The 16,542-nt window shown below is 37.3% G+C and overlaps 1 protein-coding gene across 1 annotated transcript in view; it reads left to right on the top strand.

Annotated features, from left to right (window-relative positions):
* Positions 1-3,940: 3,940 nt before the first annotated feature.
* Positions 3,941-16,542, top strand: part of USH2A (usherin) — a 576,091-nt gene continuing 563,489 nt past the window's right edge. Inside the window, 2 exon segments of the mRNA XM_039883360.1 lie at positions 3,941-4,425; positions 7,782-7,947. Of these exon segments, the coding sequence (XP_039739294.1) occupies positions 3,941-4,425; positions 7,782-7,947 (651 nt within the window).

The raw sequence follows: 16,542 nt of genomic DNA, 5'->3' as shown, positions 1-16,542 counted from the left end.
CTAGCTTCATAAGATAAGTTGGAAAGTATTCTCTTATTCCATGTGCAAGAGTGTTCGTAAAAATTGAAATTACAGTTTTTAGAGATGTGTGGTATAACTGATTTGCACATTTATCTGGGCCCACTGTTTTTCTTGCAGGGAGAAATTTAACTGTAGACTATTTAATAAATAGAACGATTCATGTTTGTAAACATTTTTTAATCATGTTTGTAAACATTTCACAAAGTATACAGATCTTAAGTATACAGCTTGATGAATTTTTTTCAACCGGATCCATCCCCCTGTGTAATCACCACCAGTATCAAGATACAGAAATCCCCAGTACTCCTGCAAGCTTCCTTGAACCCATTCCCAGGTGATGCTCTATTTTGAAGAGCGAGCACTGTTCTGTCACCATAGATCAGCTTTGACTGTTTGAACGTCGTCTAAATCGAATCATACAGTATAGTCTTGGTGTGTCTGGCTTCTTTCACTCGCTGCCATATCTGTGACGTTTCTCCATGTTTTTGCTTGTAGCAGTAGTTCGTTTGTCTTTCATTGTTTATCTCATCGCATTGCATGAATATGCTACAATTTATTTTGTATTCTGCAGTTAATGGGCATTTGGGTTGTTTCTATCCCTCTTTATTCTTGAATCAGCTTAGGTTGGAAATATTCTTAGGAATTTGTCCGATTTGTCTAAGGATTCAAGTTTAATTCTCCTAAAATTCTCTACAATATTTTTTTTATTTGTAATCATATTACACCTTTATTTTATGCCTCTCTTTTCATATCTAACACTATACGTCCACTCTTTTTTTTTTCTTGATCAGTTATGCCAGAGGTTAATCAATTTTAATAGTAGATCTATGGATACTAAAAACTCCGGAATGGGGGTTACCTCTTCATGTCGTCCATCAACAAGAAGTCTCAAGTGCTTGAAAAACTAAGATTATTATTGTCAGCTTTTCCAAAGTAATCATGAGTATGAACTTGTGTAGGATTTTCTAACTAAAATGCAATTTTTTTGTGACTTTTTCAAAACAAGAAAATCCTGATTTAAATGAGGCATGATATGTCTTTACAGTTAGAAAGAGAAACTGATGGCAACTCTTTGTGGTAGAATGCGGCCAGCGTTTCTTTCCATTTTGTATGTATGCCCCTTTGCGATCTGCCTTTGTCATTCCTCCTTTGAAGATTGGGGTTTATTTCACAGCCCTTGAGTCTGCATTTGGTCATGTGACTTTTCTGGCCAACAGAACATTCACAAGTATGACATAAACAGAGGCCTGTAAAGTCCTTACACATTAGGGCTCTTTACCTTATGTTGGTGGGAACTTTTCTTCTCCTAGGACAGATCTCCATGACTGCCAAGCCAACGGCTAGATGAGAGAGTGAGGCCAAATCAGGTGGTCCAGCCCCAGCCAAACCAAGCTGCCCTAGACCAGAAGAAATACTCAGTGACTCCCCTGAAATACACGAAAAAAAGTAGCACAAGGCCACATCGGCTTTAATGATACTTCCTGCACACGTTTTTTGGGGTACTTCTTTCTCAGGCCCCATGAGGTGGAACTGCTGGTGCCCAATTCACTTACCAGATGTGTCGTCAGGATTGACAGTGCAGAATGTAAAAGTTAAGGGATCTGTCAATCCACTGTCTGCCTTTGCAAATTACAGGCGGTGCTTCTGAATGTGGAGGAGAGGAGCTAATCTTAGATTGTCTATTTTGAGTCATGACTACAAAGCAGAGTTATGTGGTAGGAGAATTCTTATCTCGAGAATGGCGACCCAAAAGATACGCTGGAGCCCCACAATTAAAGGTTAAAGTTAGTCTACTGGGAATAAAGGGAAGGGAGCCGTCGAATAACGTGTTCAAATAAATATTGGTTGTGTGTTTTGTGTCAGGTTTGAATAGTTCATTTGTCTAAGTCTCTGTATCCTATATATCAATTTTTAATCATATTTTCCCAAATTCTCAGAATTCCTACCTATTGGCTAGTTTTACATTAAGACATGTTTTTAATGTAAAAAGTTGCCCTTGCAAGGGTATAATAATAAGTAGAGAATAGGGTATTTTCACAAAAGGTGAAGGTTTCCTCCAGAAGCACCTCATTCTAATCGATGTATTAAAGGGTTGTGGTTTTCAGATCTCTCATGGAAGAGAAATTAAAGAAAATCTGAGAGAGGACGCTTTGGGTTTGTCTCCGGCAGCATTACTAACAAGAAACACCATACAAATGTTTCTCTCATTTCTAAATATTTCTCTGTATGTGATAACTTATAAAAAACAAAACCACAATAGCCTAGTTCTTTCCCAAATGAGTTTTCCATTTTTAAGATAAAAAGAATGTTCAGTTGATTTTAAACCTCTCGTCTAGGATGAGATATCCCAAATGCTAGAAAAAAAGAGTTTTAGATGTAATAGAAACTACATAGAATTGACATCAAACATACATTCAGAAATACATATTCATATCTGATCAGACAGCTAAAAAGTCAGCAATTCTGTTGCTTCTATAGTGTAATTAAAATCCCCAATCACCCAAATGCAACCTTTTTAGATATATCAGATGTTTTTTGTAATTTAGAGAAGCATTAGTATTTACAAGAGGGTGTCCTGGGCTAAAGAATGCAGTCACACCTGAATGATCAAAAAAAACTTTCATTCATGGACCAAGCTGTTAGGTTATCAATGTTTGTGTCCCAGAAAAGAGAGAAGGCTCTGGAAATTGTTGTTAGTAATAGTGGCAGATGATTTTGATTACAGGATTAAGTGGATGGAGGTTCAGGGCAGCAGAGAGGGGAGGGGCGAAGGGGATTATAGGATCAGGTGTACTGCTACTTTAAAATTATGCACGCCTGGCCTTTCCAGGTCCCTCCCCCGGCTTGAGGCACCTGCTGAAAGCTTGGGGAGCTCAGTTCCAGGAGGGCCACCAAGCCGACCGCAGTGTTTCAGGTAACCAGGTGTGTGCTGTGCAGAATCCCGTAGTCGGACGGCCAAGTCGTCTTTGCAGCGTTCCTGCTGTTGTGGCCTATTTGCTCAAAGTAACCAGGGGTTACTGCAGCGTTGCCAGGCAACGAGGGACAGCGGTCCTGTGAAGAGCCATTTGTCACACTGAGGGGACTGGTCGAAATGCAATAAAGAAATGGTAACTCAGCTTATTTATCAATGCAATTACTTACACAGTATTACGGGTCCATATTTAACCCACAGCTACGTAGGCATATGAGGAAACAGGAACATAAACGTTTGCTAAATACTAAGGCATAGGATAGACAGATGGCGTTGGGTTTCTAAGCAGCTTTACCCTGGGCTTAAAGTTGCTGCACATGCTGGGCTAAGGGGGAAAGGCCCAAAGTGCTTTGCCAGCTCGCTTTCGGACATCTGCAAGTGAGCTCTGTGTTATGCCATACGGTGCGTGTGTAAAGAAAATCTACACAATTCTTTACCTTGCTAAGCAGAGTAGATAGTGCTAATTCTCTAGAGTCACAATCTGAACTTACTGTGCTGAGATAGATTAGTGAAAAGAGAGGCATATGTATATGTGTTATAAAACGGGTGGTCCTGTGGACTTTTAAAGTGCTTGATTTGCTCAATAACATGCAGATATTTGCCCAAAGAATGAGCGTTTTACTCCAGACATTGTACTTCGCAATTTTCTTTTTTTTTTTTTAAGTTCAGTAGTGGTTCTCGTCAGGGACTCTAAGTCCTCCTGCTTAGGGTGCTTTTCCTTCACACTCTGTTTCTGATTCCCAGATACCAGCTGCTACTCATGTGTTCGCCTTTGCCGAGAACGTCTCTGGTATTACCTCCGTGTGAAAACGTGTCCGCAGTTTCCCGAGAACGGAGTGTCTCAGCGTTACCTAACGCTCCCTGCTTGCACGTGTTGCCGGCCGACGGCCTTGGCCGTATTATTTATTTAGGAACGCTTTATCAGGAGGAGAATGCTCTTTGGTAAACATGAATGGCCCGGCTCTGTCACTGGGGTTTGGCTTCTTGTTCCACGTCACCGAAACAGTGATCTTCGCCTATTTTGCTTCCATCTCGTTGGCCGACTCGCAGGGCCTTTTCCCACGGCTGGAGAACGTGGGAGCTTTCAAGACTGTGTCAGCCGTGCCAATCCAAGCAACGTGCGGGCTCCCAGCCCGGAGCACTTTTTGCCATAGCTCTGCAGCTGCCGAGAGTGTTCAGTTCTGCAGCCAGAGGGTTTGCATTCAGGATTGCCCACACAGGTCTTCACCTGCGACTTACGTCACCCTTTTGTCTGCAGGCCTCGGGAGCTGCGTCCCCGCAGACGGGCGTGACCTGCGTCCCAACGCCCCCGGCAATTCTACGAGTTTTATTTTCAGAAATCACAAGAGTTGCTTTTCTTCTCCTCCTTCTCCAAGGCTGGCCGCATCATTTACTTTAGCCGTGTGGTTGAAACCCGAGCAAGAAGGTGTAATGTAAGTAGAGGAGGGAGTGTAAGTTTTCCTCGGGTCCTCCAAAGTCAGTCGTCCTGAAGGCTACTGCAGCTCGCATTCCAGACTAGACACGGAAGGGAGCACTTTGGAATTCACGCAATTGAAGAGCAAGTCCTACGTTAGCCTTTCCTAGTCAAGCTTCTATTCCAAACGCACTTTCCTAAATTTAGTTTTGTTCTCCTTGCCATGAATGAAGTGAGCCCTCAGCACAGAATGTGCTGAAATGGTTTCATTGGTCTTGGTTTGTACAAATAACCTCCCCCTACTAGAGTATACACTTTTCATCAGGCAGGTAACTCTCAAGGACTGTCTTTTATTCATCCTTATTTCCCCAAGAAGAGTTGTTTATTTGAGTCGTGGAAAATGCCCAATGATATGAGTTGGATAAATGAATAACCCTCCATCTTTGAAAAGATGTAGCTTTTGGCTCTTTACTTTGTAGTGTTTTCATGTGTTAGGAACTCTATCGAGAAGCATGACAGAGTCTCAAAAGCTTTTAATCCAGTCATCTCAGTAGGCCTTCAGTGAGTTTAGAATGGAGCTTTCCTAACACCATTTCTGCCAGTTTATATAACCACCTGTTTTTCATTCTGTGATAGTCCTTAAAGCTGTTGTCTAATGTGTCTAGAGCCAATCTGGAACTTGGAATAAGTAGGACAGTTTGGAGGCACTTTTTTTTTTTTTTTTGCTTATTTTTTCTCTTCCTGCAGAGCTTTTGGCTTGTCCCCATGTGACGTTTTCTTTGTGTGAGAGTGTTTTCCAAATATATAAAAACTTATGGAACAAACCAGAAAAGTCTTATAATCTCATAAGCAAATAGGACTTAAATGTCTTTGGTGTTTAGTTTTAATCTGCCAAGTGAGAGTTGGCGTATTTTCATTTTTTAAAAATGGAGTGAAAATTATCACAAGTCATTATTTCTATTTCTGTGTCTCTCCTAAAAGAAAACCCTGTTTTCTTACTGTTTGAAATGTCAGTAAATCCAGCCTACTCTGTTTATGTAATTAGCGTACAAAGAGTCTTAAAAAAACTATCTCTTGACAAAAAAGACTAGGACAAGATATTTTTTCCAAGTTTTTTTCCAACGGATGTGTCTCTACCAAATTCATCTATTAGCATTATTTTGTGTAAGACGGGTATTTGTTGAGGCAGTAGCACATGGTTTACAGTTTTGAAAGTTCCATGCATCAAGGTCGTTTCCATTCTCAAAACTGAAATACCTATGGGAATTGGGGAAATTTCGGGGTGTTTGCTCTAGATAAGTAAAACAAACAAAACATGGATTATCCAATTATTGTTTATCCAGGAGCAGAATAAATCCAGTTCCTAAATATTTTGCTACCTGCCTTCCTCTCACATTCATTATCTACCAAAGCTAGTATGTTTACAAGCAAACAAAATAGCAAGGAAGATAATCAATAACATATTAAGAAATGCATTTTCAGTAAGCTTGGGGAAATAAGCCTGCATTTGGTAAATACATTCCTGAGTAATGGTCAAACGCTAACTTGTAGATTGAAATTCAAGAAAAATGAATAGAGGCAAATTTTTCTTAGATTGTTTAAGACCTGGAGTCAGGAAATAAAGAGAAACTTATTCCAGTGATTTAGAAATATCCACCTGCTAAAGAGTTAAAAAAAAATCATAGAATTTTTATAAAACCTTATTTCTCTTTTATACAGAACCTTTATGGTAACTAAACCTATTTGCCTAAAATATATACTTTCTCAACTTTTTCACCAAATATATGTACAAAATACACTAAAATAATGGCAGTAAAACAGTGACTATTAAGTGTTCTCCAACCTTATTCTTACCTCTCAACTCAGAGAAAAAAAGCAAGTGAGAAGGGATAATTTGTGAAAAAAAGTACTATTTAAAGAAACTTTTTAAACATCTTTAGCAATAAGTCTTGGTTGACCCAACCTTACGTTTGCCTCTTTGATGCTTCCTACTCGATTTGATCACTAACTCTTCAGTTTTCAACAGTCTGCAATATACCAGCTATGCTTCTATCATTGGAAAGCTCATGAACTAATGGGAAGACGGAGCACTTGGTGTTATTAGCCAGGCAGCATGATGTGTTAAGTGAGCACAAAGGATGATGCCTTCAGCAACTTTGAGCAGGGGAGAGTTCCAGGGTCAGGCATAATAACCATGGAGATATCTGGGCTGAGTAGAAGGGACCCCAGGGAAGAAAGGGACTCAGACTCCTCCAGTACCTGCTGGCTTTCTCCTCCCTGAGATGTACCAACTTCTTGAGTTCTTGTCCACAAGATACAGGCCTATGACTATCTTCAATAGCTAGTTGTTTGGGGGAGATGTTGGTGGCTATTGTCACTGATATTTATTTAAACATCAGATTTGGGGGAATAATCCACTCAAGGCTACTAGCAAGCACTTATAATATTCTTTCTGCTAAAAAGTTGAATTGCTGGTCCAAAAAGTGGTAGAAAAGCATGGGGCTTAAGTTCATATCTGTTTCTGCTCAGTGGACAGAGAATGGCCAGGAATATACAATGATATAAAATGAAATTTATATTGAAGATAAGTTAATATAGAACATAAAAATATAAAAAAATGTCAATACCATATGCCTATTTACAGGAATGGGAAAAGAATACTGTGATTAGGAAAGAAGTGATTTTTTTACAGATAATTTGATAACTGGCCTGACACAGGACTGAGCAATTTTAAAATTCTGTCTTATCAAAATATTATTTCACTGTGTTCTTAGAAGACTGGATGATCTTTCATCCAAGATCGTGAACATTATCTCAGTGCCTCACTTGGGCCATGTGGTCAGGGTGAGCTCGCCAGGCATCTGGCCAGCGGTGAGGAAGGAAAGACTAGAGTGATCCATTCTCTGTTTCACTACGAGAATTCATCAGAACAGTTTAGAGCCTACTGTGGACACTAAATTCTCTTTACGTTTAAAAAAAAAAAAAAAAGAAGTCTTTGCACTGGTGACTCAATGCCCAGGATGTGTATCGTGCTGCTTCCTATAAAAGAAATAGCAGAGGAATTAATGAGCCAATCGGTTAAATGTTAGTTTTGCAGGATGATTCAGCCGCTTTACTTTCCACCGCGGATGTCTAATAAAAGGTGCTGAGGTTCTGGGGAATACATTATAAATAAAATTTCTATTTTTTTATTCGAATAAAAGGCTTTCTTAATTGGAATAAAGGTTGCTCTGAATCTAATGACACTCAGGCACTTATTCATAGCGCACCTTTTTGAGTGGAGTTGGTGTCAGTTATACTTGCCTAGCTACACAGTACCTTACTGTGTCTTCTGGGTGGATGCTGACCTTGTCTCTTTTCTGTTTGCTTCCTAAGGTGTATTATAGAAAAGACGGTGGATGGGCAGATTGTGTTCAAACTCACAGTGTCTGAGAAAGAGACCATGTTTTATTATCACACAGTAAATGGTTTGCAGCCTCCAATAAAAGTAATGACACTGGGGAGAATTCTCGTGAAGAAATGGATTCATCTTAGTGTGCAGGTGAGTAAAATAAAAAATATTTAACATTTGGTTAAACACAGGATCTGTCTTCCTTTCTTTCCTTTAAATGACATCTTTCCACAAGATCTGAAGCAGTGTCTTTTGAGATTTTAAGTACATGTAAAAGACAACTAAAAAAAACCCAACATTTAAATGACCTAATGATGCATTTCTTGATAAACTAGCATTTCTACCCCACCCCTCCCATCCGCCTCCTCCCAAATTGCTGTGAAAACTCTCACAGAAGCTCAGGAAGTGCTATCTGGAGTTGTTTTTGTTTTATTTTGTTAGTATATTTTATTTTGTTCGGAAATGTGTGAGGGCTCCTTTGGTGTGCGGAACTAATTTTACTAGTCATGGCAGTGTTAAAACCCCTGCCTGGTTTTTACAGCTGTCTTTTGCAGATAGCATCTGATGATGTGAATAAAATTTGGCTGTTGCATTAAAATGCTGACCTCAGAACTAATGAACTTTACACATCAGACAGTCAAAAGGTGTTATGTTATTACTTTAGTTGTCAACCACAGTTTGTATTAACCTTAGAAGCTGCTAAAGGCTGAGATAACTGTGAGAAGTCTGGCATTTTGTAGTTCCTAGGAACAGACACAGTTTATCTTTTTGTTTCTTCAGGGCACTGGAATGGCCCCGCGTAGCCAATAGTCACCCTTGCCTTTCATTCAAGAGGAACCGTGTCTGCCGTTCCTAGTACATGCTCTCATAGGGGCATCCAAACAGCGGGCATGCAAACCCCATTTGCACTAGATGACATTGCACCCTCATTCACTTTATGAAAATAACCTTTGATTTCTCATCCCTCCCTGAAGCAGGTGATGAGTAGGCTTCCTTAGAGGGTCTTGAGGATTGTTACTTTGGTTTTAAAATCTGTTTCAGCATAGACATTGTTCTTGATTTAAATATGCTTAATACTTAATGTTTGTTTTGCCTGAGTATAACTGAAATTCTGCCATGTATTTGCATAGCAGTGCATGAAAAGCCTTAGGGAGAACATTAAATATAGAGAGGTCACAACGATTGATTTCTATAGGAAGGAACTGGCAAAGTGGTGTTCAGTTGGTGTGTTTTGTCTTATCTGCCCAGCTTTTAGTTAGGATGAGTTTAGCAAATGCGCCTGGCAGGGAGTAGCACTTCCATGCCACCAGGCTTGAAAGGGCCTAAGAAGGATAGTCATGTCTGATGTTGGGCCCTGTCTGTAGCACAGGATGGGTTTGGTCCGTCATAGCGCCCACCTCTCGTTTGTTCAGTAGTTAGCAGAGAGGGGCCTAATTCGTTCTGTATCTTGAGGCTGTCCGCTCCACCCTCTGACCAGTGCAACAGAATGGGGGTTCTAATGTTACAAATGTGAAAATAGAAACCGCCAAAGAAAGGGAATCTGCAGGAACTGTCAAATAGATATATTCGTTGCATATTTTTGTATCAACAATGACCAAAAAAATTCATTTTACTTGCCTTTATTTTGCCTTATCTGTGAAACTGTGCCATGTTTGGCAGGCAGTGATACAGAGTAAGCTTTACAGAGAAAGTTTAAAATCAAAACATGAAGAGGTAGCCATGACTGAATTACTTTCCCAGGAGTAAAGCATTCTTAGACTGTCTATTGAAATCAGCATTATCTTTCAGTACATGTCAAACATGAGTCCTTTCCCAGGTTAGGTGAAATTTCATTATAAATCTTTAAATCTTCTTCTTTCGACAAAAGGTTAAAGTACTTATGATTTAATGAGACTGCTTTATTTCATAACTGTTTGGCTACCAAGAGAAAACTTGTTCTTTCCAATTTGTACACTTCTTTTATTTATTTTTAAATAAGTTTCTTCCCCCTATTCTACATTTTACATTAAAATTACAGAGCTAAATATTCATAAAACATTAAGAAAAAAATCATGCAAATTGGTCATTCACTCATCTGTCATTTATCGATAGAGTCGGGGGGTGCCCAGCATTATGAAAATCTATATCTATTCAAATAAAAATGAGAAAGCAATTATTTACTCTAAATTGGAGATCTGCGTAGAGTTTCCTTACTGGACACCGTCTGAATACATTTAAGATATTATGAAATGTTTAATAATTGACAGCATAGCCGTTTAATAAGGAATGTGCTCATTCCTGAACAGTTGTTATAAAAAGTGGGAAGGACAGAGTAGGGTAGGAAAATCTGACACTGGTCACTCTACTGCATAGTCAACAAATTCACTGGACTCAGTGTCCTTACTCGTGTACTAAGAGGAATGAACGGGATAAATAAAACAAGACTTCCTTGAATTCTACATTAAAAAGTGAGTGGACTGCAGAGTGAGGCACCAGTTATCAAAGCATGGAAAGCTGTTGAGTTGTGTAGTGTCGTCTGGGTCGTTAGGGACAGTTAGCTGCTCGGCTGACATCAGGCTTGTGCTTTTTTCTGCTTCTCCATGCTGTCTAGTATTTACATAGAATCATTTTTTGGTAGATTTTATGGCCAAGATGTGAGCAAATGCAGCTTGTAACTGTTTCACTGCAAAGAATATATTTTAATATAAAATGCAACTCGCTGTTGCATTTTTATGCAGTGTATCCAAATTCTGTTTGATTTGGGGATTAGAGACTTCCATCATTGCCAGGCATATGAGAAAGAACACATAAATGATAGTCTGTAATTAATGTGTATGCATATTTTTACTTCCCCAATATGGCCATAAATTAATTAATTTACATGGGGTGTGTGTGTGTGTGTGTGTGTGTGTAAAATAAAACATACATCTTGATTCATGGAATTGGATCAGAAACCAGGATTTAACTTACAAAGGCACGGTGACATATAATTAACAGATCTGACCTTATATGTTGCCTCAGATAGTCCACTCAGTATCAGCTTTCTATCGAAAGAATTCTACAGATAGAATCAGAATTCTAATTTCCCAAATTCAGAAAAAATAAATGATTTTTAAATAATTAAATCACTGGGCAAAAAAAAAAAAGATGCCAGGAAGAGCTAGGTATAACAAACACTGGGGGTCTAATTTCCTCAACAAAAATGCCCGTTGTTACAGTGATGGACCTAATAGCTTTTATTCAAGAACTAGTATTGTGAAGCTTCAACCTGTTGGAATAGGATTAGTTTTTAAATTAATAATCATTCAAGGACTTGAATCTGCCACGACTGCCAATTTAAATTCACTTTGGGGTTTAATATATTGGCTATTTCAAATTATATCAAGCTGAAAGTCATTGTCATATTTTTTTGTACTAAAACTGGAAAAAAATTAATTCAGTCTTTTTATTATCAAACAGGGAACAGTGATAGCATTAGCAGATTTTTTTAAGCTTAGTTTCCATATTGAATCAGCACATGCTACACTTAATGTAAGAGTTCTCTTTTGATTTTTTAAAAATTTTCGTAATGCATAAAAGGATTTTATTTGAGCTCTTTGTTTTTATTTGAGCTCTTTGTTACAGATTAGTAGATAAAAAGACCTAGAAGTATTGTATATCATTTAAAAGTAAAATCTCAGAGTTTCCTGTGGAAATACTGTTTTCCTTTAAGCAGTCCCACACATTTTATAGGAAAAATAACATCAAAGAATCATTAGTATAAGACCCCTATAGTAGTTATGCTGAAATACGGTAAAACAATTACTAAAATTTGAAGCTGTTGAAATCCTATAACTATGGACACAAGAAATGATTGAGTCATGCGTTCACATTATCTATGCTATTTTGAAAGCTCCTTGATAGAGTGACAATTCAAGAGCCACAAATGACCCTAGCTACAATAATGTAAAAAGGAACAGTTCTAATCTGATACAATGAAGGAAAAAAAATACATGGGTAAATAAAGTTTTAGGGATCGATAGATAAAGGAGTTTCATAATCATAGTTTGTTCATGAAATATGTTCTTTTGATTTATGTATTCAATCCGAAAAAGAGAAATTATTGATAGTCTTGGAGAAAAAGAAAATGCAATTTAATCTACAGTCGTTAGAATAGATAAAGCAAGTCTCTCAATCTCTGGAGTATATGCCCATGTGCACACTTAATCAAGATATTACTGTGTCTCTATTGATTGAGGGAACATAAAACATCCATGCAGCCTTCAGTAAGCTCTGTGTCCTAGGATTCTCACGGGAGCACCATCTCAACCCTCACTTCAAGAAAATCTCAACCCATATTCTTTCTTTAATAATTTTCTTGCTTTTAACTGTATTTATATATGTCTGTACGTGTTAAACATTGTTTATTTGTGCAAAGCCTTCTGTTCATATCCAGCTAATTGAATATCACCCGTTACTTGAATAGTTTTGATTAATCAAAACTAAGTAATGATCAATAGAATTTAACGAAGCCTTTTCAGAATAATCAGTTAAAAATAGTGATGATAATAGCTGCCATTATTGAGCACTGATTATATGTACTGTATTAAATGTAGTACATGCTAAATTTTCAAATGGTTTGTGTTATCTCCATTATAGAGATGAGAAAAATGAGCCTCAGGGACGTTAAATTACATGCCTGAATTTACGGTCACAAGTTTCTCTGAGCATTAACTGAAAAAAATAAAGTTTCAGTGAACCTAGGTCACTGTAAGATCTAAGGAGTAATTTATTTTTAAAATTCTCCATCTCCTCAAAAAAGGAAAAAAAAATTTGTAATATGCATTAATTTTTGTACATGTTTGTATAAAGTTGTAATGTAAATATTTAAAATTACTCATATTGATATAATTTGTACAAATAATTTAAATCAATATATTTTGCAACTCTATCCCTCATTGATAGAAGCGGTTTAAATACACAACAGAACGTAATTTTATGTAAAGTTCTGCTCAGTATCTCTAAAGTCTGTGGCAGTCTGAAAAGACTGTAGTGAATTAAAGGAAGAATATCCTGCTTAGCCCATCCCAGACACCTTGGCAGTAGAGAACCAACCCTCGCTGTGGTGCAAGGGCCATAGGAAGTGGGGATTCTTCCCATTTGATTATACAGACAGTTAAAACTATCCAAGTAAAAATTATTCTTTGCACATGAATTTAAAATAGAACATTTAATCAGAAAGCAAGGCCTTAATTTTTGACATTTTACTTAAAAATGGTGAAACTCTAGGAAAGTTATGTAATTCCTAGAAATGTTAGCTACCCATTACAAATTGGATTGCTAAATTACTCTCACTGCCCAAGTGAGATATGTCTGTTTTGAACTGCAGTGATAATAGCAGATATGCTGGGAAGTGGGCCGCCTATGAGAGCTGTTTGAGAATTAAAATCAAAGGCCCTGTTGATGGAAGAAAGGTGAAAGTTAAGGCAAAAGGACTTGTTGGCAAACCGCAGATTTCTGGATTGGATATTTATGTGGATAATGGTTTCATTTGCCCAAACAAAAACATTGGAAAAGAATCAGAATTTTGATATTCAGTACATATGAGCTAGACTTCAGCTCAGGGCAATAATTTCTAACTGAAGAAATTATTAGCATTGTTAATAAACTTTTTAAAGAAATATTCTAATGCCCATTCTCCATTGTGCATTATTGGTCTGGGTGGGGCCCAAACCTTCTTCCTTCCTGCCTGCCTTCATGAATTAAAAAGTGTGTAACAAAATAAAATAATCAGAACTCAAGACAGGAAGTGATCAACTTCTGTTCAGATATGTCAGGAAGGGTGCATAAAGAAGGTAGGATGTTAGTTAACTCTTGAAGGTTGGTTATGTTTTTAATAGGTGGACAAAGGAGGAAGGAAACAGGTGAACAGTGTCTGAGCGATGAAAATAGCAAAATGTGTCAGTAAAAGGAGGGATCTGAAATTTTTAGAAAGATATATATTGCGTTAAATGGAAAAGGCTGAAAAAGTGGACTAGAGGTTTACGTAGCATTATGAACTTGTCTGTTTTTTCCCTCTCGGATAACACATTTTACCTGCTCCTGATCCAGTCTACATGGAAACTGTTATAAACCACTACTACGTACACATGTATATATGTACATCAAAAGAAAAGTTTCGTTTAGCTAATGTGTGCAAAAAGGTCATCATACATCATATTACAGTATTTACCTTTTACAAGTCTGAATGTTATCAGTGTAATATTTCAAATGAAAGTTTTAAGTTCAGTAAGACCTTTTCTGGTAAACACCTCAAATTAAGATGTAAAGCAAGCCATGAATAAATGAATATTTCAACTTAGAAACTGCTATTTGAGGAATGTAGCAAACTTTCCTATTAGAAAATGGCTGATCCTCAGCCAATAGATATAAAATGTGCAATATATGCAAAAGAAAATTATATGTAAATATTGTAATGCATTTACTACATATGCTACTAAAATTGAAAATTGCTATAAAAAGAAGAAATTTTCAACATCTACTTATTTGTTTCAATAATCTCCAGTCTTGGAAATGCCAGTCTGGTAATTCATTCAAATTTGTCATGGTTAAAATTTGATGATAATGCTTTTTAAAACTTATATTTGCTAATGGAACTGTATTTACATTATATCACTTTCATCTAAAAGCCAGCTATTATAAGACAGATAATATTTTTTTGAGGGTGGGCATTTTCATGCCTACGGGGCTAACTGATGCCTTTAGATTTACATGAACAATTCTCACTAAACTCAGAAAAACCAGTGTGTGTGTAACCTAAGGCAGGCATTGGCCTGTGGTATGTTATCACTGGGTAATGGAATGGAGAATATGACTTTATTCAGACATGGACTTGAATAGCTTTATTTTCTCAGACTGTTTCCTTTGATGTTTCTCTAAAAGGTAACATTCAAAAATATTTCAAGCAGTTGTATTGTTCTGGAAGCATAATAAGGGCATATGGTCCAGATACCAATTTAGTTATCTAAAATCCAAAAAAAGAATAGTTATAATTTTTTTTTAAATGAAGGGAACTTTTCCAAGATTGGAAGAACTTAATAAGTTTGCTTATCTTCCAATTACCTAACTACAGTGGAGAAAAAGTACTGATATTCGTAAGTTATGTATATATAATTGTATATGTACATATGTAATAAGTGTTTACATCAGAAAACAATTTTATTCTGCTTTCTAAAGATTACATGAAGTAATCCCTGAAAAACAAAATGATCTGTATTGTAGAAGTAGAAAAAAATAATTGGATCATTTTTGTTTATGCATAGTGTTTCATGGTTCTCAATCTGGAGAAGAAAGTTGGGAAGAGACAAAGCATTTGAATTTTGGGAGGAGCAGGGTGTGGCAGACAGAACCCAGCACCGAAGGAAGAGATTCCACCTATGCCAGTTTTACCATGGCTGGTTTGACCAAAAAAGTTTACATTGTGGACATACAGTACATAATTTTAAATTGTTCATTTTCTGGGATGCAAATCCCCTGTGTTATTTTAATTATTTGACCCAAATCTGTTACGTGTAGCCATTTTGAGGGTTTTGACACTTTAGGGAATTAATAGAAAGCAGTTGAGTTAATATTTGAGTTGAACAGAAGGTAGATAGAAAACAAAAACAAAGGAATGAGTGGCAAAATAGGTGAATTCTGAGGGAATACACACTGGGACAAATGGTGACCATTATAATTTAATCCCTTAAAATACTAGCGGCAGTCGCAGGCAGAGAGAGCATCTCAAAGTGTGTGAGAAGAGGCTTTTACAAATATTAAAGAGAAGAAAGACCCCAGAAATTTTAAAAACTGGGGAACAATAGCTTGGATGAGTAAAATATAGATAGTACTTATTTATTTTTAATTAATTTTAGGTGATCGTAGATTCACAGGCACTTGTAAGAAATAATACTGAGAGATCCCATGTATTATTTACCCATCTGCCTCAATAACATCTTGAAAAACTAGAATATGAAAGCTCAAGCAGTATATTGACAATCCACCATTTTATTTAGATTTGCAGTGTGCGTGTGTGTGTGTGTGTGTCTCCATACCATTTTATCACATGTCTAGATTTGGGTATCCGTCATAGTGAAGATAAGAAACAGTTCCATCACTGAGGTCACTCTGTGTTGCCCTGTTATAACCACAGTAGAATGCTCTGCCCAGGATATACGGGTGGAGATAAGAAAGCCGAGGGGACTTACTGCCATGTTGTCCCTCAGATTCTGAGGTCCCTAAGTTTCTTGCCTCCTCCTTCCCACCTTGTTGAGAGAGGACCTTGGAGGAATAGGGCCACTCCATCTTCGTCAAAACCAGAAGTCACAGCTTAAAAATAGGACCTTGCCTATCATTTTTTAATGCTTGTTTTTGTAAACTCTTCATTATATTTAAAGCATATTGGCTAAAATGGAGAGAAGTGAGGAAGAGTTCTTCAAAAAATCAGTTGGATCTAGGAAAAAGAGGAGGGAAGAGAACACTAGTTAGATATTGCGAAGTTAATTCTGACAAGGCTAGACATGGTCTTATTTCCACATGAAAATCTGGCATAAATCACAGCAGCGTTCAGGTGCACTGACTAATTATAAAGTGCGTATGAGAAACCTATGCATGATTGTAGATTCTCGTAACATTTTTCAAGAACTGTTTTGTCACGATTATAGGCAAGGTAGGTCGAAATTGTTTCTGAACCGAATATCACACTGGATCTCTGTAGAATAACAACATAAGCCAACAAGGTGGGTCCTT

Source organism: Pteropus medius, unplaced genomic scaffold (assembly GCF_902729225.1).
Source record: "Pteropus medius unplaced genomic scaffold, Ma_sr-lr_union100, whole genome shotgun sequence".
Taxonomy (NCBI): Eukaryota; Metazoa; Chordata; class Mammalia; order Chiroptera; family Pteropodidae; genus Pteropus; species Pteropus medius.
The sequence above is the reverse complement of the archived record's forward strand: the minus strand, read 5'-3'. Positions and strand labels throughout refer to the sequence as shown.